This window comes from Paralichthys olivaceus, chromosome 14 (assembly GCF_024713975.1).
Source record: "Paralichthys olivaceus isolate ysfri-2021 chromosome 14, ASM2471397v2, whole genome shotgun sequence".
Classification (NCBI taxonomy): Eukaryota; Metazoa; Chordata; class Actinopteri; order Pleuronectiformes; family Paralichthyidae; genus Paralichthys; species Paralichthys olivaceus.
Window position 1 is genome coordinate 20,088,115 of NC_091106.1, and position 23,525 is coordinate 20,111,639.

The 23,525-nt window shown below is 40.1% G+C and overlaps 3 protein-coding genes across 3 annotated transcripts; all 3 read left to right on the top strand.

The window, feature by feature from the left end:
• Nucleotides 1-253: 253 nt before the first annotated feature.
• On the top strand, nucleotides 254-6,415 carry nphp1 (nephronophthisis 1). Its single transcript, XM_020089725.2, has 20 exons — nucleotides 254-446; nucleotides 1,060-1,121; nucleotides 1,308-1,368; nucleotides 1,758-1,891; nucleotides 2,114-2,309; nucleotides 2,487-2,588; nucleotides 2,913-3,022; nucleotides 3,189-3,237; nucleotides 3,345-3,432; nucleotides 3,649-3,743; nucleotides 3,861-3,989; nucleotides 4,195-4,269; nucleotides 4,398-4,508; nucleotides 4,674-4,756; nucleotides 4,838-4,914; nucleotides 4,998-5,100; nucleotides 5,206-5,318; nucleotides 5,405-5,478; nucleotides 5,584-5,628; nucleotides 5,817-6,415. The coding sequence occupies exons 1-20, from the start codon at nucleotides 381-383 to the stop codon at nucleotides 6,093-6,095; spliced, it is 2,052 nt and encodes a 683-aa protein (XP_019945284.2). The 5' UTR covers nucleotides 254-380; the 3' UTR covers nucleotides 6,096-6,415.
• Nucleotides 6,416-12,265: 5,850 nt separating this feature from the next.
• Nucleotides 12,266-18,150, top strand: LOC109631284 (myelin and lymphocyte protein-like). The gene is made up of 4 exons (XM_020089930.2): nucleotides 12,266-12,511; nucleotides 16,137-16,301; nucleotides 16,510-16,656; nucleotides 17,173-18,150. The coding sequence occupies exons 1-4, from the start codon at nucleotides 12,425-12,427 to the stop codon at nucleotides 17,245-17,247; spliced, it is 474 nt and encodes a 157-aa protein (XP_019945489.1). The 5' UTR covers nucleotides 12,266-12,424; the 3' UTR covers nucleotides 17,248-18,150.
• A 1,083-nt stretch (nucleotides 18,151-19,233) lies between these two features.
• LOC109631293 (myelin and lymphocyte protein-like) lies at nucleotides 19,234-23,289 on the top strand. Its single transcript, XM_020089942.2, has 4 exons — nucleotides 19,234-19,460; nucleotides 21,879-22,046; nucleotides 22,140-22,268; nucleotides 22,362-23,289. Exons 1-4 carry the CDS (start codon nucleotides 19,368-19,370, stop codon nucleotides 22,434-22,436), a joined length of 465 nt encoding a protein of 154 aa, XP_019945501.2. The 5' UTR covers nucleotides 19,234-19,367; the 3' UTR covers nucleotides 22,437-23,289.
• The last annotated feature ends 236 nt before the right edge of the window (nucleotides 23,290-23,525 follow it).

Here is a 23,525-nt window from a genome sequence, read left to right on the forward strand (position 1 = left end):
AGGAATAACGAAAACAGAGCCATTAAATCAACCCAACAAAAGACGCAGCTTCAGCAGAAAGAGGTTTCAATGCAGCTCCTCCAGTCCACTAGGTGGCAGTAGCTTAGCACCGAGAGGAAAGTACAGATTTATTCCAAACACAAAACTTTGTGAATTTATTTAAAAGATAAAACCACGAACTAAAGTGAAACATATTTAGAAATAATGTATGTTTTCATCATTTGGACGAGGTCACACAAACGAGGGTTTTATATCCGGTTAGTTCAAGCCTTCAAGAGGAACTCGGTTGCCTAGCGACCAGTGGAAGTGTAGCGTCAGCTAGCCAGCTAGCTAAGTGGTTTGCTAACACATGGATTATGTCTCAGAAACTCGGCCATTAAATGCCTCCGAAAAGAAAAGGACCTCTGCAGCTCGTGCAGAGAGAAGTGGACGGCATCAAGAAGCAGGTTTGTCGAAGACTGGCGCGTGTTCGTGGATTTCTCGCGGGAACGTTTAAACTCTATTCAGCTGACAGAGGGATGATGAGCATCTTGATACCACCAACATTAATGTGAACGGTCCTGTTGTTTGAGCTGTAGAGTAGATTATTCGTTTGTGCATTTTATTGCAAATGCTCTTTGCGGTTTTACGTTTGAGCTACTTTGTCCACGCGTTTACATTTCAGCGAGCGATGTAAACAAAGGTCAAAGTTATGAATTTGATCAAGTCCTGGGGTTTTTGGTGGATAACGTGTGAGCCGAAGTTTGTAGAAGACGCAGACGTAAAGTACCCGATGACTTCTTCAGTGAAGATTCCAGTTCAAGAGAGAGGAACATTAAAAGACCAGATTTTAAATGAAGTCTGGTTCGCAGCATAGCGTCTTCAATGCTCACTGAAATAATGATGATGATAATAACCAGGCAGGCTTTTGCTTATAGAAGTGAAACAGGAAGTCATCAAGCTTATGCACTTCATTATATATTATAGTGTTAGCAGCCTGTGCAGTTCAACCTCAGCTGCATATTGGTGTCAACAGTCTTTTATATGCTCTTGTTTTCTCTCTCAACACTTCTGAGCCAGGTGGACAGTCTGGTGAAGGATGTGCAGCGTCAGGTTGGATCCACTGAAGAGGCATTTCGAAGGTAAACAGCTTGAGACTGAGAAGTGTTTCCTATGACTCTCGTCTAGACCAGGACCTGACCCCAGTGAAGGAAAATCACTCACTCAACACGCCTAATATTTCAGCTCCTGTTAGGATTTTGTTGATTGTTTTTTTTTTCTCATGTGAAACCTTGAGGTTTGATTGTAATTATGTGTATTTCAATAAGATGTCAAGAACTGCAGATGTCGTCAGAGAAGACGCTGAGGACGCTGAGGAAACTCACAAAGGTTAGTGCTGCACTGTTGAAATTTGCCAAAGTCTATGTAACTTGCAACAAGTAGACTTTTACAGTTATTCATTTCGGCTTCTACATACAGTAAATAGACAGCAATCAATTTTATGACAAATACAAATTGTTTATATCCTTAAACTTGAGGCTATATGATACAAATCAAAACTCAGAGATAACATTTAAATCATACTGAGGTTCAGGTTTAGTTCAAACTGAGAATCTAACTACATGCCATTGTCAAAGAAAGAAAGATGTCCCTCACTAATATCTGATTGTACAATGTTGTCCCAGTACATCAGGTTAAACTCACTGTATTGTATATTGCTCAGTTTTGTTCACCTGGTTAAATTGAAGTCATATTTTCTTTGCTTCACTTGATTCTAGGCTGATGAGCTGGCTCCTGTGGGAAACTACGACCAAAGGAAACAGGAAGAGGAGACACGGCTGCAGAACATCCTGGAGCGTCTGAACATACTCTCTCTGGAGCTTTCACCACCAGGCCCGAGCACAGCTGCCGGGTCAGTGACCTGTGTGCTCACTGCAAAGAATACAGAGAGATCTGATGGGGTTTATTTATTATTGTCTGACATCTGATACAATTTCTCTTTGTTATTCTCTTATGAACATCACATTCAAAGCATCAGTTAAAACCTGTCACAATCAGTGCATTTGATCTGTCATGCTTATTTTCTATGGTCGTAGAAGAATCTCTTTTCTTGCCATCATCTTTTTGTCCTCAGCTATACTCCAAAGGAAGAAAGTGATAATGACGACGACGGCAAAGAGAGTAATAGTGATGATGACGATGATGATGATGACAGTGATGAGGATGAAGATGAGAAGCAAGCTGTGAAACCACCCTCCCAGTCAGACTCTCGCAACTACAAAGTCCTCAGTGATTTCCAAGGAGAGGAGGAAGGAGATCTGTCTGTTCAGGTGAAGGACTTGTCCTGCTTTTCTTTGCATCATGCAACAGAAGAAAATAGTGAAAATCTTTCTGTTAAAAAAACAAAAGTCTGTTTGTTAGTGATGCAGAACTATCGCTTCATTGAACCTGACAATAAGGATCTTTGAATCTTTGAATTTATTGGATGACTGTGTTGCTCTTTTAAGAGGGGGGACGTATTGAGGATTATCAGGAAGACGGCAGATGGATGGTGGCTGGCTCAGGACAGTGAAGGCAACAGAGGAGTGGTTCCAAAAACCTACCTGAAGGTGACACAACCTGCTAAATGTCCTCAGAATGTCCGACAGTTTAACCACAGTTGATTTATACAAGCAAGAGCTTTTGTATACGTTCTTATAATGTATCTGTTAATGGTGTACATGTTTTCCGTATTTAACAACAAAGTGTCAGTAACAAAAATGCTGATATAGTTCCTGTGGCATTTGTTGTCTCTACAACTTTCACAAAAATGCCCAGAGAGGACATTTGATATTTTTAAAACACTCTCACAGAAGTCCACTCACATCTATAGAGATTATACTTTCCCTTTTTAAAATGTAAGTAACTGTTGTGTTACTGTAAAACTTTTTCAGATTGACTCTGGTGTTGATGACGATGATGATGATGATGATGAAAATGAGGAGGAGTCATCTGAGGAGGAGGAAGAGCAAGATGGTGAAGAGCTGACCGATGACAAACAGAGGTTCAACTTTTTAATCGTTTTTTTAAGTTTAGTGACATTTAGCACAGGTGAGATCAAATAAAGTTTAACATTGTATCCACGTGATGAACAACCATCAAATATCTTTCATTTCAATATTGGTGTAAAACTAATAAAGACTTTACCATTGTCACATGTTCGTTGACAGTGGGGCCTCACATTCTAACTGGTCCACTGTGAGAAAGGCTCTGACTGAGGTAAAACTACATTATATACTACTATATACTACTTTATTTAACTAGAAAGAATTAGTTAACCTATCAACAAATATTGTGTATTCAATGTGTGTGTGTTTGTGTGACAGATTGATGCAACAGATGTGCTCTCTGCCATGGGGGCTATACCTTCAGGTTTCAGACCATCAACTCTCAATAAACTGCTGGTGGAGGAAGGTCATTATACACTCAACAACACACACACACACACACACACACACACGCACACTCACACACACACCTTTCATTAGCTGTATTGGTAATATTACCATGTTCATTTTTTAAACCAGTCATGCAGAGAGACCCTTTGGATGATTCTCTCACCACCACAACATTATATTTCAGCTCTTTGTGATAATAAAGCAAAGTGATAACATGTTGTATCTTTTCTAGGTCTAACATACAGAGGAAGTCACCATATTCAGCCTGAACTCAGCCAATCACAGCTCTCCTTTAAAGACCTCTTTCTGGACCCAGACACTGGCAGGGTGAGACACGCTCTCTCGTCTCTTTCAGTTTTTCTCAGTGCGCATTAACTAGTCACAAACTGATTTTACTTGAATCAGTTCAGATGTCTCATCTTCCATGCGTTTCCTGTTGTGCAGGTTCGTGCTCGGCAGGTCCGCACTTGTGTCAGTTTCACTTTGTGGAGCTGCAAGATGATTCCCACCCCGGGGGTCGGAGTTCAGGTCCTGAGCCGACACATACGCATCTGTGCCTTCGATGGAACTCAGGTATCAGCGTTATCTCTGTAGTCTATACTGCACAGCTTTTTGTGCAACTGTACATAACTACCCTACTCAAGTTTTCCCTGTGAACCACCAGTGCTACATTTCTCTTTACTCCTGGATCTGTGATTCATTTCCTCAAAATTTTCCTGCATTTCACTCCCTTGTTCTGTCCCAGATTTAGTTTTCATGAGCTGATCTTGTGTTTCAGGTGTTGAGTAACATCCACACAGTGAGAGCAACTTACAACCCTAAGAGCCCAAAGACCTGGAGCTTCTCTCCGAGGGTGAGTTTACAACATTAAGAAGATGGAATTACAAGCTGTTGTTGTGTCTCTCTGTTGTGAACGTTCATTTAACTATTTCTGAAAAAAATACTAACTAAAAATCTGAAGATTTGTTTTCCTGAATCCAGATGACAGGTATCCTACCCACCCTCCTAGATGGAGACTGTTTCCTTCGCTGCAACTCTGCGTCTCCTGACCTCGGGATCCTCTTTGAGCTGGGAGTCACTTTTATACGGAATGTGAGGACAAACATACACATAAAGAGACACATTGGATAGTGATGAAATTGAAACCACAGAATGTTTTACTGTTGTGATGAAAAGACATTTCCTCTCTAAAAATGGAGCATTACTAATAAAACAGATGTTTATATTTATAGTTACATGTGTGTATGTGTGTTGCAGTCGACTGGTGAGAGAGGAGAACTGAGCTGTGGCTGGGCTTTCCTCAAACTGACCGACGACACAAGAAATCCACTCCCCAATAGGTACACACTGAAATCACCCAAACACACATCACAGGTTTATTCTGGCAGTCACTCATTTTTTTCCATTTCATCTGAGAATAGGACCTATGAGCTGCAGGTGAACGGTGGAACTCCCTACGAGAAGGACGTAGCCATGGAAGCTTCAGTCACCAGAGGATGTAAGATGATGCAGCAGAGCTTAAAAGAAGTCCAGATAGAAAGTGACTTTGGTGAAACCTTTTCAATGTCCCTCTCCTCTCAGCTCCAGCCGCTGGTGTTTTCCAGCAGATCCTTCAGGCCAGGCGGCAGCCCAGACTGATGGTGAAGTTAAAATCAATCAACAGTCGCACCAGAACGCAGCTCAGGTGGGAACATCAGCCACAACAGACGTTTTTACCATATAAATCACAACCAGATTTATTTAATATAAACATCCATCACTATACTGCATAACGTGTTTTCTCCTTCAGTCTCCTCCCCGACACTCTGCTGCACTGTCTGAGCTGTGTCCACCTGCTGGCTCTGCACAGACAACTGTTAGCGGACACTCTACTGATGGACAGGCCCACCATGCAGAATGCAGGTAACACGCACCTTCCACGCCTCTTATCCAAACTACACGTGTGTTTTCGTAGAGGCCACATTAAATCACATTTCCTTCTGTGTCAGATCTCATATGCAGTCCTGTACTTTCTACATTTCCTGTTCTGTTGGACCAACTTGACCTGCTGGATGCTCTCAGGGTCAGTTCAGAGGGAATCCGTATACGTCCTGGATTAAAGCACAAATCATTAGATTGTACTGTAGAATACTTTGCTGTTTTCTGACACTTGTCTGTTTTCCTCCAGGGTGCGTGGCTGGAAACTGAGATCAACATGAGCAGAGCACAGAAGGTGTGTATGTTTGAGTATATTTATGTAATACCAGTACAGACCTGTAGAGGGCGATGTCAGCGTGAGTAACCTGGCGTCTTCTCTCTACCCAGAAGTCAATATGTTTGTGCACGTTCCTCCCTGAGTGTGTGTGTCCCTGCAGACTGATGATGAGCTGTCTCTGTAACTTCCTCTCTGTGTGTCCGCAGAGAGACTTGTCTTTCGTCAAACAGGAGTTTGTAAAAGTCTACATGTCGTCCGTCTATTTCTTCCTCCACTCGCCCTCACTGCCCGGTCACCGCTGGGCCGACCCTCCCTCAGAGGAGCAGCGGGCCAGAGCCATCTACGCCACCCTGGATTCTCTGAAACACCAGCAGCACACCACGGGACAATCGGGATGTCCGGAGGTCTTTGTCGACCCCATGCACCGTCACAACGCCTTTGATATCACAGAGTTGACCTTTGACCTCCTCCATGTAGCCCGGTGATGATTACATTACATCAATCAAGTACAACTTGATTTGATTTTTATGAAATAATTTAAATTATTTGTATTCTAGGTATCAGCTTGGTTAATTAACATGAATAAAACCCTTGAAAGTGCCATAAATTCATTTATGAAACACGTAAACTTAAAGAATGAAGCTGGCAATGTTCTTTATTTTTGTTAATGTGACAGACTATGATAGGTTACTTCAAAAATCTGTGTGTGTTCTGCTGAAGATGTAAAAAACATGTTCATGAATAAATATTTGATTTTGTTTTTGAAATATTCTTTTTTTTTCACTTAATTAAAAAAAGAAAAATATTTTATTTTTAAAAAGGGTCAAATAACTTTACAACTATGAAACATGTCACTCATCGGTGTCTGTCTCTTTTTTTCATTTGTGGACGAAAATAAAAATACATATTATAACCACACTTCTCCTGAACGTACATATCTACTCTGCATTGGACATGAAGCGATCTCAGTTTTTAGAAATGCCAGCACGACGCTTGCCAATAAATATACAACACATTCACAGAGACGTCTTTGTGAACAGCAGCGTGAGAAACTGATAGTGACCCATGAGTCTGTTAATTCCCTGAACAGGTGTGAAATAAAGACAAAGGTCATATTATGAACTACATTATGTGTCTTTAATCACAGAGTTAAACAAGACATGTTTCTGTACGAATAGAAGCAGCAATGAAGAAGTAACTTATATTAATTGATTTATCACAGGTGACTTTTCAGTCACTTCATCTGCCTGTTCACTGACCTGCTCCACTCATCTCTCCACCCTAGTTCAACATCGGGTATGTGTGTGTGTGTGTGTGTGTGTGTGTGTGTGTAGTATAGGGTTACAGGGCATCAGAGCAGCATTCACGGTTAATAATTAGTCTCCTGTCGTCTTTTTATGGCCTGGTATAAAAGGACCGGAGCAGTGCGAGGTTGAATCAGTTGAGGCACAGAGCGGCTGCGATTGTCTCTCAGCTGTGGTTTCATGTCTCCACCAACAGTTAATACTCACATGAATCATAATGATACAACATTTCATGTGCAACAATCCCGTGACGCATCGTTTGACTCTTGGCAAAACATTAAATGAATGTAGGAATCAAACAAACTCCATAAATCCTGTTTTATGTCTCCGGACATTTTTCTATGGATTAAACAAACAAGATATAGCATGTGAACTGTGTGAGTCAAAAGTTAATCATTTATGGGTTGGATTCATTTTCACATATCATCAGCAGTTTGTTTTAGAAATGGACACCTTTGTGATTTTTACAAATGTACACAATTACTTTCATGAGCACAGAATAAATCTACAGTTCCCGTGAGACTGGCTGGTCCTTGATTCACCAACAAGCCCTGTGTGTTTGCTGGTTTGTACGTGGGTTCGTTCGTCAGCAGGATTAATCAACAGATTTCTATAAAACTTAGAAGGAACATGGACCATGAGTACAGTTGAGAATATCTCTGTTAGTTTGCTAATAAATTAAAACTCAGCCGTGGCACAAATATTCATGGGATTTAAAATAGGAATGAAAGCCTATATATATAAAAAATATCCCTCTAATGTATGGAACCACTAAAGTCTCTTCAATCACTTCTTCAGAGCTTCTTATCTTCAAACAACTTAACCTGTGACCTTCAAATGGTTTAAAATGAGGATGGGCTAAATGACCTAATAAAACCTTGTTCCTCAGGTCGCTAAGTGTGTAGAGAACCACACACACAAACACACGGGCCATTTCCTTGGTGTCGTGTTTGCGGTAGAATAATATTGCATATCCAGTATTTCCACATTCCTGCACCGCTGCCATTGTGATGTTACCCGTGGTGACCAGGAACCGTTGTGTCATGTTGGGCTGCAGAGTCTTAAAAGATGATTATATATCTGAGGGCTTCAATGAACACAGAGAGAAAAGAAAGACATTAGTTTCCTGTACATTAGATTTATTTAATCAAGGAGAAACATCGTGTTGACTCACAACCGTTGAAAAGATTTGTTTGTCATCTGATGCCTGAAGCTTACTTCTTTTGCTTCTCGCTGCTAATCTGCTACGACACCAGAAAGATGATTTATGTTTGCGATTATAAGTATTCACAGCTTTTTTCTTTTTTATGTCTCGGTTCTTTTTAGTGATCAAAAGCAGAGAGTGTGAAAAAAAGTTAGGGAAATTAATATAAAGTAAAAAATGAACAATGATCAAATCCTGACAATAAGTTGAATGTATAAATTATGACTTTCTGGTAGTCAGGGCTACACAAATATGAGAAAAAGGCTTTAATTGATTATTATTAGACTTGGTTAAAAATACTAGTTTTAAGCATCAATGTCACGATGACATTTTTACTAAAAGTGTAACTTTCATCTTTGACTCATTTGTATTTTAACAGTTGCTGATAGATGTTGATGAAAACTTGACATCACATTCTGTGACATTAGGTCACAGAATGTTGAATCAACCTTTCATAACGATACAGGTGTGTTCACCTGTATCATTATAAAGTGTAAAGGTATTAAATATAAAATATTAAACCTCTGCTCATCATGAATATTGACCGTGAGCAGTGGAATGATTTTCAACCACAGACAGAAAACGTCATTGTAGCCTCGACTGCTGTTATCACCTGAGACGTTCTCACCCAGTTCTCATTACTGCAGGACGACTATTGTGTCTGAGGAGGAGAAGAAGACGAGGAAGAGGAGGAGGAGGAGGAGGAGGCACAAGAGCAGCTCAAGACCAGTTGAGCAGGAAAGTGGGAGTTTCCTCGGAATAGTTGTGCTCGAGAAGGAAAGATGATCCAAGAGGAAGTTTTTCTTCTCTTTGTAAACATCCATTCACTGCAGCCTGCACTCGTGGATTCTGTGAACAGAAGAAAACACTCAAAGTCTAAATGCTGCTGAAATAGAAAATTAGCATTAACTGGCAATTGCATAGTTTAATATATAAAACAAATAACAAGGTTTTATATGAATTCACAAATATTAATGCAAAGTAAAATCTCATTATGTTTTAACATCTTGCTGCTGCTGCACCCACCCATCCATCCATCCATCCATCCATCTCTCAATCCATCCATCCATCCATGGATGGCATTTTATCCATGCTGGTGCCAGAATTTTAGGACCTGCACCCAATATATGTTTCAGGCTCTTTGGGCTTTATTTGACAGGACAGAGAGTGAAGAGTGAAATGGGGACAGAGAGAGAACAGGGCGTCGAACCCGGCTTTGGCACCACGTTGGCGGAAAAAGGGCAGAAAGAAATCCTTAACTTCCAAATGTTTGAGCGAACTTTAGCTGCCGCATGACAAACACTCCGGATCATGTTTCAGATTTCTCATCCAAATCATTCCTGTTTAATCTGGGGAGGTCAAAGGTCAGGGGCCGCCTCGCAGCAGAGGCCCTGGAGTTTGCAGGGACTGAGCAGGAAACCCTGAGACGTTACACATTTCTTTTACTTGTTGTGAATGAGAAATATGTGGTTTTTGTCATTCAGGTCACACGTTTTGTATCAGCGTTTGTGTGTCTTACATTGTGTAACTACAATCCACACTGACGGATAGCCATTGTATTTTGACAGAGCTGGCATGGGTTCCCATGGAATTATTTGTGTGTGTGTGTGTGTGTGTGTGTGTGTGTGTGTGTGTGTGTGTGTGTGTGTGTGTGTGTGTGTAGCCTTGTAACCAGATCCATAATGAAGGAGCTAGTCCAAACACTTTTTCTCTGAGCACTCATCAAACACAACTTGTGTTGTGTGTTGATTTTGTGTGTCTGTATGTGTTAGATAATTTGACATTTAATTTTGAGTGAAGATCCACTGGGTAAATTTTCCTCGTGATCATAAATCCCATTTAAAAACCACCTGAGTTGACAAAAGTTGAACAAAGATCAAATAAAATAAAAGCAAAAAATCAAATCAAAATAACTCTTCTGCTTTGAGCTGGTGTTCAAATCTGCTGTTAGATGTTGTGTAAAATGTTGCTGCTGTAAAGATCATGATGTTGCATTTACATCATTAAATAGCGTCCCAGCTTCCCTGGAGGTAGAAACTCTTGTTGCTGTTGTTAGAAACCTGCTGAAGTTTATTATACTTCATGTATATTCATGATTTTTAACTTGTAAAACTAGTTTGTATTTAATTACCTCATCTCAGACTGCATCACGAGAACTCAGCACATAAAAAAACAACAACCTTGTGGTCATTGTGGGCAGAGATGGGTTAAAACCCTAAAGTAAAACTAAAGTAAAATAAGGGTTAGGGGTGACATGGAACACATCACATCCTTCTTGCTCTTGGTTAAACTGTAATAACAGTAAAGAACCTCTGGAAACATCAGGACAGATTGTCTGGATCTCATCCCTCGCTCCACCGAGACGACTCTGTGTCACCGACCTCTCACCTTGGAGCACGTGAGTGACTCCAGCAGAGGCTCAGACACCAACAGGTTGACTCAGGGTGTGTTACCATCTGCAGAACGGAGCAGGTTGTTTCTGCCTCTGGAACAACATGAAAGCATCTTTCACAGAATGACTCACTGCTGCACTATATTGAAGTTCTCTGGTAAAGGCTTGTTTAGCTTCGTGTGTCCGTTGTGCAGAACATTAAACAAGCAGCTCTGAAGCTACGTCTGACAAGATGACATATCTAATTTTGAGAAATTAGCTGGAAAAGAGGTGAACTGAGACACACAATCTTAAATGAATCCTTTAACTTTTAACCTTACAGGGTTATTTAAGCCTGTATATTATTGACAGTATACACAGATGGACGTCAAACAGCTCTAAGAAATGAAGCCAAGGTGTCTTGATCGCTCCACGGTGACCGGCTGTCAAATACATACGTCTTTCTAAATCTCCAAAGCACAAAGTCAAGTGCCTCAATGTCGTCAACACAGACGAACTTGTGTACTGTAAGTTTTCTTTAATATTGAACTCTAATGATATTAAACACATTATTCAACACATTCAGCAAAATTAATATCGAGACCACAAAGCCTTTATTTCCAGTTTGAAAAGAAGTAAAAGCAAATCTTTCTGGAAACCTGTCAAATGTAACTGTACGATGAACGATTGTAGCAACAGAGAAACATGTTTTCTGACACGACAGCAGAGGGACCGATATCAAACTGAGACGGAGATGAAAAGGTTCCGAGTCGTCCAACACAATAGGTTTTGTATATTGTTCTGTGTTTTAATCCCTCAGCCTAGAAACCATCACACTGTGTTTGTCAGTTTCGACTCACACACAAAAGAATAATGTCTTCTCTCACATATCTCATGTACACTGTGACTCACAGCAGATTGACATTAGTCATCATGTTGAACAATTAACAGAATGTTTTAATGGCTTCGTCTTAAAGGGTTTTTTTTGGGAAATACTGATTTCCACTAAACTTGGTTAAAAAGTGGATTGACAGATAATATGGATTGAGAAGGAAATCAAAGGTTTGAGTTTCATGACGGGACCTGGTGGAGATAAACGCTCGACTGAGTCATTCTAGTTCAGTTCTGTACCTCGATGAGAAATTCCTAAAGATGGACGACGTGACAGCTCCCCAGAAGTGAAGCCAAATAATCTTGATCATTGTTTTACAGGACCTCGCGACTGCGACTCCACCACCCGATCTCTGTGGTGCAGACTCACTAACGTTTGTTTCTAGCTTCATTTCTAGATAGTGGGAGGAAGCGGAGACGCGTCGTCCATCTTGGGTGTATGCCTCAAACACCTCGGATACTGCAAACAAAGTTGCTTGGAGAGAACAATGGGTTTTGTGATCGCACTTCTATGTGTGAGGTAATTAGAAATAAGAATATCTACACTGAAGCACCATCCAACAACCTTGAACATGGAAACAGAGCTCAGATGAAATTTGCTCTAATTTGCTCAAATTTCTCAACCTCAGCACTCGATCCTCTCCGAGCCCCCGTTAGCGCTGCATCAGTTGCCACACAATCACTTTTTTGTGTGCATGTAAACTAAGGTTCCTGCCATTTATAGATCACACACAAACACTATAAACTTATGAGGGCACACGCAAACACATAAAAACAAAGAGAGAGATAGAGAGAGATAGAGAGGGAGACAGAGAGAGAGAGGAGACATCCTCCCTCTGCACAAACAAAACCCAAAACCACCTGTCAGACTGGTAGTTTCAAGCAGAGGGATGGAGGAGTAGTTGCAGTGGAGGAGGGAGGTGTGGGAGGAGAGAGAGAGAGAGAGAGAGAGAGAGACGGCCTTTAAAAAGCAGATTAAAACAGATTACACATCTCATTCTTGAGGAAATCGGACACACGCACACACACGCAGTGTTTTGGACTATGGCTTCCACCACGTCCAGTGACGTTCTGCCCACAGGCTGCAGGATCTTCACCTCCATTCCTGACGTCTGCTTCATCCCAGAGTTTGTGAGTTTCTCATCGGTTCACTTTTCCACTTTACCCTGATCCAGCCTGTTCGTAGCGTCTCCATCTTTCCTCCACTGACTCAACGCAGCCTCAGGTACCGTTCTCTATTTCCTTATCTGCCTCCTCAGCACTGCTCCACTGAGCCACAGTTCTCTGTTCTGGTCAGACATTAGTGTTTGATCAGTGGAGCCAACATGGGGCAGAGGGACCAGCCAACCATCCATGAAGAGGAGTTGATAAGTTTGGTTCATCTGAGCTTGTGAAACTAATGAATAAGTAGGTTATAGACAGTCGAAACAAACTGACTTCTGGGAAAAGTACATGTTTCCATGTCAAGCAGGGACAGAATTTGACAAACTGGCTCATCTTTTGTAAATGTCACCATGTGGCATCGTAACACTGCTCCACTTACATACTTAATCCAGAGCTGAGCAAACAAACATTACACACTTGAAAAACAGCACGAAACCTCAAACACTACAGGGGACAACAAAGCCATGCTCCGATCCTGATCCTTCATCTGACTTTTTTCTTTTTCACAGCGTTAATTCGAATCTTAATATTCAAAGTGGCTCCTTGAGATTTCATGTGTGTGGCCATTTCTGTCACAATAAGAAAAGTCTTGATGCATTTTATTTTGAGGGTGAGCCCTGGATGGTCAGCAGGTATTTGTTAAAGGTATCTATGGTGATGGGATCTTGCACATTTTAAATATAATTCACAGTTTTCAAAATAACGATCACAGACATTTTAAATATGTAACAGGCAATTTCTGTCGGGTAAAGAGAAAAGTATTTCCGCAGAGATGTAAAATTTAGAAATGTCCATTACACATGATGGTACATTTCCCAACCTGATGCATTTTATTTCAGGAGAAAACCATAAAATTATTTTCTACCTATCAATATTTTTTTCAACAACACTATTTAACGAAATGCTGGTTATTCCTCTGATGTCTCATCGGTAAACTACAATCAAATTTGTTTTTGATTTTACTTCCAATTTCTGAGCTTAACATCAAAAATTCTTCATTCACAAACAATTACAGTTTCGGTTCAAGAAACCAGGAAGATTAAATCTGAGCGACTCAGGTGGAAAAACAGCTTTAGTTGCAGAGGAAGTGTAAATCTAAACCTGCCATCAGCTCACGTGGTCTACCCGCTGGCTCGGGTCTTTTTTTTTACGCTGCAGCTTTTCATGGAATAAAATGATCTGCAGCTCAGGTGCATGAGAATGGTGATGTTTACTGCTCCGGCCAGAGTTTGCACTGTAAATCTAAACCATCCCAGATATCTAAAGGGCACGGAGGGAGAAGTGGCTTGACAGGTTTTATTTTTGCCAACTGTTCAGAGTCGGTTTCCTGACATGACCTGCAGATAAAGTCTGGAGAATTAGTTCTGGACTTTATCTGCAGTTTGTCTTTCACACATTTTCAACACAACAGCAACAAGTCACATTATTCAGGCGGAGCAGGGAGACAGGAAGTGACGTATTAACTCTGCTGCAGAGGTCATGTGATCATGTTTACAGAACCTCGACTGCTCTTAGCGCCACAAACTCTCCTGACGTCTTCGTCAGTGTCTTCTACGTGTGTGTCACAGCTTTTTATCACCGGGAGATATTTGTTTTGTTTTGTTTTTTTTAAGTTTTGCGTCTGTCGCATGTTCGAAGCATCAGCCGAACATCATGCACGTTTTCTAGAGCAGCCAATTTACCAAGATGCACCTGTGAGATTTTCATCCCAGCAGACGGGCAGTTTGGACCCGATCTGCATAAATGAAATCCTCTAATCTTTTCAAAGAAACTTAATGGACTTCAGGCCAGTTCCCCTGTAAAGTCCTGTATTTATATATATGAGCAAAGTTCCTCTGGTACAGATAATGTAAGTCTGATTCCGAGCAGCAGAGATAAGATTCATGTGATGTTTGCTGATACCACATAGGATTACTTCAAGTGATGTTGGAATGAACTAATGCAGTAATGAACTGTATTTTCTTTCAGTTATTACTTACTGAGATAATATAGAGTGATGGACTTAAAAGGTACTTTGAGGGATCATCTGAGGTTCAGACTACCTGCAGGAGTATTGTATAATTCAGGGTGGGGCACATTCTTTGCATGCAGTCGTATTGAAGGTTGAGTTCCAAATGCACAGCGGCTTCATTCTTGTTGTCCATTGAGTTTGGTGAATCATTCACAGCGTTTTATTTTGATGTAATCACAATAGACTTTCCATAAGTACATGAAAGGACCAGCAAGATAAATGAGTAGATGAGTAACATTTTAGAGTGGTTCAGATGCAGATCACTCTGATCTTAGTTTCACATTATTAAAGTAGAATGAGAAGATTTATTTATCGACAAATCTTTAATGAAAATCCTGAGAGATTCATTTTCAACAGTAGGAAACGGATCTTTTTATGGAGTTTATCAGAGTAAAGGTGCAGATCTGTGATCAAAAAGCCACGAGGGCATTTACTATGTTTGTGGTCAGAGGAATTTATTTGTTGTTATATCGTCTTTGAAAAGGATCTGAACCAACAGAGGGTTTTCAGCCATCAATACTTTTTAATTTTATTTTTAATTTTATTCACCCCCGTGATCGTCCGACTGCGACGTGTCTTCGCTGCTTTATAAAAATATCTTATCATCGTGACACAGAGGGAAAGTCTGAGTTCACAATGAAAATTAAGGACATTAAAAGGAAACCTGTTTTTACAGCAGAGTTTATGAACCTCACAGTGACTCTTATCTCTGAACTATGTTCCATCAAAATGCCAAAGACTCTTTCAAGCCCAATGTTTGTCGAAGGAGGAGAGAGCGAGACTGGAGAAACACCAGAGGGGAGCTGTGTGTGTGTGTGTGTGTGTGTGTGTGTGTGTGTGTGTGTGTTTTCTTTCTTTGTGTGTGAGTGTGTTTTCTTTCTTTACCCTTATTTTAAAGGGACACTCCACCAACTTTACACATTCCGAAGTCAAGACAATAATCACTTTTCTGCTTCAGCCTTTGTTAAACTTTGAAGTGCATTCAGTGATTATGATGCCTCTGATAAAACAATGCTGTTCAGTTGCATCATGGGAAATGTGGGATGCAGTACTTTATGAACAGCGTGAGGATATCTGCTGCAGCCTCTGCTCTTTTTAATTTCTCTCGTAGCTTCATGTTAAAGAAGAAGAAGAAGCTGTAATTTAAAAACTCATATCGATGCAGCTTTATGAGAATCACCATCAGAACGTCCTCGGAGCTTTACACAGCTTTACTGGTCATTCATCATGGATCACGATCAATATTGTTTGTCAGTGGCTGAAGTTAGATATTGTTCGTTTAAGGACTTAAGGATTTCCTGTTCGTTCATGTGTAAAAAATGATCCTGTGGAGGTTTAGACGAGCGGAAAAGATGAAAAGTTTCTCTGCTGTCATCTGTTTTTGGCTTGTTTTACATTTACAACGTTGAAGGTCGTTTTGTTTGACCTTCTGTTTAAAGTTGTTCCGTCTTACACGCCTGTTTAAAGGAAACATGGGCCCTGTTACCATGGAGACTGGATGTATATGAATGCATGATGAAAACCGAAACCAAACTTTTTCTGCACTCGTGAGACTCCACCCTAACTCCTCCGCCCCTGCAGGTGTTTGGAGGTCTGGTGTGGATCCTGGTGGCTTCGACCCGCGTGTCGCCCGACAACCCTCTGGGCTGGGTGATGTTCGTGTCCGTCTTCTGCTTCGTCTTCACCACGCTCTGGTTCTTCATCTTCATCTGCGGAGCCAATCAGAGCAGCGTCTGGCCCTCATTGGTGAGACACGCCCACTACCTGCTGATCGGCCCAGTTGGACAAATGGTTAAAAGTAGATAAGGGTACATGGCCAAAAGTATGTAGACACCCGAACATACCACTTGTATGTGATTAATGCTCTTCATTTGAAACTCGGGGTTTTGGTAACGGTCGTTGTGTGAGTCTGTTGGGTAATAACCTCCCTCTCTCCCTCTCTCTCTCTCTGCAGGATGTGGGTTATCATTTTGTGGCTGTGGTTTTCTACCTCAGTGCGTCGGTGGATTTGGCGTACATCACCATTTTGAGAGCGCCTCTGGTGAATCTGCCACCTGCTGATGAAAACCTCAAACTCTATCGACTGGATATTGCTGCAGTGGTATGATGTAGCACACACACACACACACACACACACACACACACACACACACACACACACCAGATGTATTTGGCATATTTGTTAAAAATCTTCAAAACTATTCTTTCTTGATTTCAATCAGTAAAACGTTTAAGGATTTGAATCAGATGGAAATCAACTTATTTTTATATCACTCTAGAAATTTCACAAAAGTAGCTGACAGGTTAAAAGTAGATAAATAAAATGGGACTTTATGCTAAATATTCATCAACAAGTCAAATGTCGTGAATTAAAACTACAATATTTATTTTCTTAGAGGAGCACGAGCATCAAGTAGCAGAAATTACAGGAATTTTTCTCAACCAAAGAAAATAAATACTTAGAGATAATGCAGCTGCAGCTCTGAGGCTACGTGGTCAAATCAAAAGCATCTTAAATGCTCATTTCAATCAGCAGCTGTAGTTCCGTGGTGTCCAGGCTTTGTAACGTCTCTGTCCTCTTGGTGTTAATCGAGTGTCTGTGTTCGTGTGTTTTCAGGTGATGTCCTATGTGGCCACGCTTCTCTACTTCCTTCACGCCATTTTCTCCGCCATCCGATGGAAGAGGTCCTAAAACAAACGACAACGACGCGACCACAAAACCAAGAACAGGAAGAATCAGATAACTGAGCTGAGCTGTCACTGGACTAAACATTGAATTATGTTGTTTTATTCTTTTTTATTTTATCATGATGCTTTTGAACCGATGTGGCAAAACATTAAGTGAATGACTGAGAGGAAAACAAGCAGGACTGTGAATGTTACTTTTTCATTGGTCTGATCAGCGACGTCGGCCTCTCCATTAATAACAGTAGTAATAATATAATAATAAGAATGGCACCTGGTGGTGCATGTGAGGCCCAATCAGGCAATCAGTCAATCAATTAGTCAATCAATCAATCAATTAATCAATCAGTCAATCGATCAATCAATCAGCACCAAATTCAACACACTCATAGATATTATTTCTCTAAATATGTCTGATTATTTTCATCAAGTTCCGTTAATTATTCCCCGAGAAATTGGTAAAAATGTTGAAAATAAAAATCCTGGAACTATTATAATAAGTTTGAAATTAGCTTCATATAAATCCAAGTTATTATCATTATTATCATCTTCATTAAGATGAATTGATGAGGACATAAAAAACTTGTATTGTGTTTTTCATCAAATTATAAAACACAGCAGTGACTTGACTTTTTCTTTTTCACTTTTTTATAATCTTTTGTTCATTTTCACAGTTTTTATAGATTTGCTGTATTTCCACTGTTTTTATGAAGATGTACGACAGATCGATGATGAAGTTTGACTCCAGCTAGAAGTAAAAATGTCTCCAAATCAAAGATGTTGTTGAATGTTGACTGATAATCGCAGCAGTAGATCGAGTGTGAAGACGAATCCCTTTATTTCCTGCATGTTTACTATGAACCAATGATAATTGTACAAATACAGAAATATAAACAACTCTTCCTCTTCACTGCAGCTCTTCTCACTTTATGGCTTTAGTTCATTGTGTTTGTTTTCTTTTTGAGATCGATGATGTGAATTTAATCGACATCATGGTTTCACTGTTTGTTCAGAAGCATCACAGGAGGATGAGAGCAGTAATTATGTGAACATGTAATTTTCACCCTTTTATCATTTATTTCTTCATTTGAGACAAAATGAAAAGTATATTACAATGATCCCAGAAGGTGAATCCTCTTATTTCAGCAACACAAACACATTTAAATGAACAAATTCAGAATATATAGATATACAGTATATTGTATACATGTACCTTACAAATTTTACAGCTTCACTACATCAGTCACAAAAGTGTAACCTCATTTAACTTCATCAGAATTCAAGTTTCAGCTGATACACATGCTTGTGATAAGAACTACACCTAAAATGACAGAAACCATCATTGAGAAAAGTTGATTTGTCTTTTGGTCCATGTACCATCCACTAACAGGGAGGAGGCGGAGTTCATGACCTTTATTGGCACCGGGGGCGATCAAGATGCTTTGGCTTCACTTTCAGGGAGCCGCCATATCGTCCACATTTATCTGCCGAGTTTGGAAGGAAAACAAAATCCCTTATAAAAGGTTTTTTATTTATTGCAGTGACATTTGTAGCTCAAGGCTCAAAATCAAATAAAGTTAAAAAGAATTCCACAAAAAAATAAAGAAGGAAGAGTTTGGTGATAATTGTCCTTTCACATTGCACAATGGTCATTTGTTCAGTTAAAGTAAAAACTCGGATTACTGCAGCATTGAAGTTAATATTTTTTCATGTACTCTTCTTAAAACGTCTTGTCGTCTTCCTGTAAAGTCTCTGAATATAAAACTGCAGCTCCTCGGCCACAAGAAGCTGAAGGTCATAAAGTTCACATAAACTAAAACTCATTGACTCGTCACTTGACTCAACAATGAGGATAATTCAGCTGCATGTTGTCGCTGTGGCTCGAGGGCACAAAGTTTCTCCTGTGGCTCACAGCCTCACGTCAAACACAGCGTCGGCCTTGGCTGCTGCGAGTTGAGGGTGTGTCCATCTTGTTTTGGGGAAGTTATCTCTCAGCCACAGTGGCAGAACGGGTTTGTGCGCTCGCTCGCTCTGCTTCTCCTATAAGATTCTGCTCCTCCTGCTGCCGCTCCGTTAGTCCAGAGGAGAAGGGACAACTGTTGACTCTTGGTGAAGGAACAAGCAGAGATGGCTGCAACCACCACTCAGCCAATGGGCAGCCTGCCCAGCGGACTGGGAATCTGCACCACGGCCCCCGATGTGTTTTACCTGCCTGAGCTGGTGAGTGAACGATGACTGAGGACGCAGCAGCTTGACCTTGAAGACATTTAGGTTTTTTTTTTGGTTTTTTTTAATTCAGCAATCAGGGTTTTAATCAGATTTGATTTTAAAGCATTTTAGATACAACACATGATGCAAAAGTTGTTGCAATTAACAATTAATTTTATTCACACTGTACATTTTAGTTCTGCTGCATCACAAAATTAAAACCAAGAGATGCATAAACAACACATGAAGAGTTCTTGTCATCTTAAGGGACAGAGAGTGATTGACTCTTGTGATGAACCTTTATCCTCTGCTTCATCTCATCATGATGTGATAACTTCATGTAGATGCTAAACTAAAAGTTTTCATCCTATTTTTCTAAATCTCTGAAAAGTTTTTCAAAACCTGATTATGAACTGTTTCCCCAAAATGGTTCATGTCGGTGAAACGTGAGACGATGAAAGATATTCTCTGTACGGGAGGAGCCCCAGAGTCACATCTCACATTTCACTCATATTGTACCAGCGACACTAACCTGAGGAAGAATGCGGCCAACTCTCTCCTGAACGACGACAAAAGATAGAAACCGCTCAGATGACCACTGGCAAAATAAACAACACAAGGACCGAGCGGGGGGGGACTGAGCTTCTTATAGCCGCCATTGATCGGCTGATGACACCCAGCAGTGCTGGGTTGTGATGAGTGGTTGTGAGGTGTGGAGAGAGAAAAGGTGCAGAGATGGAGGAGACACACACACACCACTGATTGAAAAGAAATAAAAAGAACAGTCGGCCACTGTTATTTTAGAGTAAAAGCTTTAAGGTTGCAACAAGTCATGTGTTTGTCTTGAGCTGCGGCAGCAAAACGCTGGTTTTGAGAATGATCGTGTCCTTGTGTCAGTCCTTCATCTCTCTGATATTCAGACGATAGATATTTCAATATCACGAGATGTTACGACACAGCGTCACAATAAGACTTCCTTACAGGATGTGGTTTGCTCTCTCTATCTAAACTAAACTAAACACCTGCCAACCTGAGCTCAGACTAACTTACAATACAAATAGAAAGGAAAGGTTCTAATCAGTCAACATCACCATCTAAAAACAAGATAAAAGATTCCTCTTCAAAAAGACTTTACTGGAACTACACAGAAAAACTCAAGCTTAGAGTTCCAGTTAATAAAAAACAGTTTTTCACAGGTAGTATTTGATCGTTGTGTATCGGTGTAACGCAGCCTGTATTCTGCTGATGTTGAATCAACAGCACAGGCGAGCGGCCACACCCTGATCTAATCAAAATACAGGTAGCTTCACAAAGGGTTCCACAGAGTGAGATCCGTGCTCATGCAAATATCTACATCAATTCCAATCTGCACAGGCTGCACTGTTCTTTCCCTGCACGTTTCTGCTGCAGGTAGGATTTCATGTCTTCAGGGTCGGAGTGAGATTGAAAAAGAACAGATAACGGAGAGAACAGTGGAAACTTGTTCACTTTCCACGACCCTCGCTGCAGCGCGATCATCTCTTCACTGTATCTACACGTGTGTCATCAGCTCCAGCTTTAAACTACTGGATTCATTTTGAACTTTAAAGCCTTTATATCAGTTTCCAGTTTTAAAGAAATCAAACATTTTATTATTACATTCTTGTTACAGCAGCAGAATGAGGTAGAGAGAGGCTGGATGAAGACAAAATAAAATAAAAATGAAATTTGAATGAAATAGACAGCAAACAAAATAGGCAAAATGGAAATAAATAAAAAGAAATTAAAATATTTATACATTTAAAAATTAAAAACAATTAAATAACAACAGATAATATTAACATTAAGTAGATACAACTAAATAAAAAATACAGATAATGTGTACATGAATAGATAAATCAAATTAAATGAAAATACAGAGAATATTATATATCACACATCTTATAGCACAGACGGAAATGGTCTTTTTGGAGATGACATCAGACAAATGATATTACACAGCCTTTAACTCCGGCTGTGTCAAAATGTCCACACACGTTTACGGTATCCAGTCTAATGATTAACTTTGTTCACTGATGCACAATAGAAAGATAAAGAGTTTATTAGAGTTTCTCCTTTTACAAGCAAACTGGTCGTAGTGGGCTTTGTTCTTCAGGTTTGTACTTTAAACTGTGACGTCTTCAAACATATAAAACTCATTCTCCGTGACCCCAAGCTTCTGGCTTTCCTTTCGATTCTCCTGAGAGAGGTTTCGTTTTTACACAACTTGTATAAACCGGTTGTCGACCCTGCAAATGCAAAATCATCAAACTAACCTGAAATGTCCTTTTTATCTCTTCGCAGCAAAATGAAAACTTATTTTGACAAACATGAGCATTATTATTATTATGTTTGTGAAATGATGTCATGTTTAAGAAGCTATGACATCATCATGTGTCCTCCACTCCACAGATTTTCGGGGGTCTGGTGTGGATCCTGGTGGCGTCGACCCACGTGTTCCTGCCGAACCCTCTGGGCTGGGTGATGTTCGTCTCCGTCTTCTGCTTCGTCATGACCTTCCTCTGGATGATCTTCTTCGCTGCTGGGGTTCACAAGAGCAGCTCTGGCTGGGCCACTGCGGTGAGAGGGGAAGAATTCAAAAGAGATAGGAGATGTGAGGGGCTGTGGCCACGTTGTAACCACATGTGTGTGTGTGTGTGTGTGTGTGTCCAGGACTTTGCGTACCACAGCCTGGCAGCGTTGTTCTACCTCAGCGCAGGAGTGGATTTGGCGTTCGTCACCATCCAGTTGGAACCCGTCGCTTCGTTTTCTAACATTTACCATATTGACATCGCTGCTGTGGTGAGAACAGGTTTTTATTACAATAACAAGAATCAGTCACTCCACTACATCTTTGCCTCACAGTCCAGTGGTTTGTGTTATTCTGTGTGTCAGGTGTTTGCCTTCTTGGCCACGCTCCTCTACTTCATCCACGCCATTCTCTCCGCCATCCGATGGAAACACTTCTGAGGACAGACGCCCATTCTCCGACCTGTGTGTGTGTGTGTGTGTCTGTGTGTGTGTGTGTTTGTACCCACAAGTGGCGTCAACTTGCTCAGATTCAAGATGAAGGATGGAAGCACCGTTTTGTGACGTGTGGAGGCTGAAGAAGTGAACAAAGGAAGTAGATGAAGAGACGAACACCTGAAATATCACCGATGTAAACAAAGGACATTTTATGGATCATTTCACAATTAAAGTGAATTATTTTTACCCGACGTTTCGGTCAGACTTTAGAAAACAATGTAAATATTATTAAGAACTGAGCTATCATAACTTTTTAAAATTTCAAATTAAAAGTGAGAAAATATCTCTTCAAATTTTTATCAATGTTCAGCAAACAAATATTTTTTAATACAATTCAAAATAAAATGTATTGAATTCCACTGGATGTATATTTAAAGTGTATAATAAATACTTTTTTTTGGTTGTAACATATTGAATGTATATTTTTAAGAAACAAAAAACTAACAAACAAAACCCAACAACATGAAGCGTTGATGTTGTTTACACAAAATGCTGACGGTGAAATAATCTGAAATAAAAAGAGATTATTTGAGAATCTTGAAAGCTCAGAATGAAAAAAATTAAGAGTTTGAGTGACTTGAATCCATCGGAGAACCTTCCCTCTGCTTCCTCACAGCATCACTAACGGAACTTTGCAGTGACAAAGAATGAGTCAAAAAATTTTCTTTTTTTTTAAACTTTTTTAAAATAACTTTCGCCTTCGATGAGAACTTCAAGGATTTGTTTTAGGTCCAAAGAACTCTGCTTGAAATTAATGTTTGTGTTCTCAAGATTAAAAGAAGATATAGACATAAGATTTGCTGTGTCCTTGTTTATTTGCTTGGAACATTTCAACTAATTCTTTTTTGTTTTTATTCATATTATCATATGTTTTCATCTTTCGTGCACATCTAAGTTTTAGTTAAACTGCTGCAGGTTCCTGCTCCTACACTCGTGTGTAATGTGTAAATCCAGTCTCACAGACACACTGAGCCAAATATTTACTTTTCTTTTCAATAGTTAAAGTGGATACGCACGATAAGAGTCCTGGAA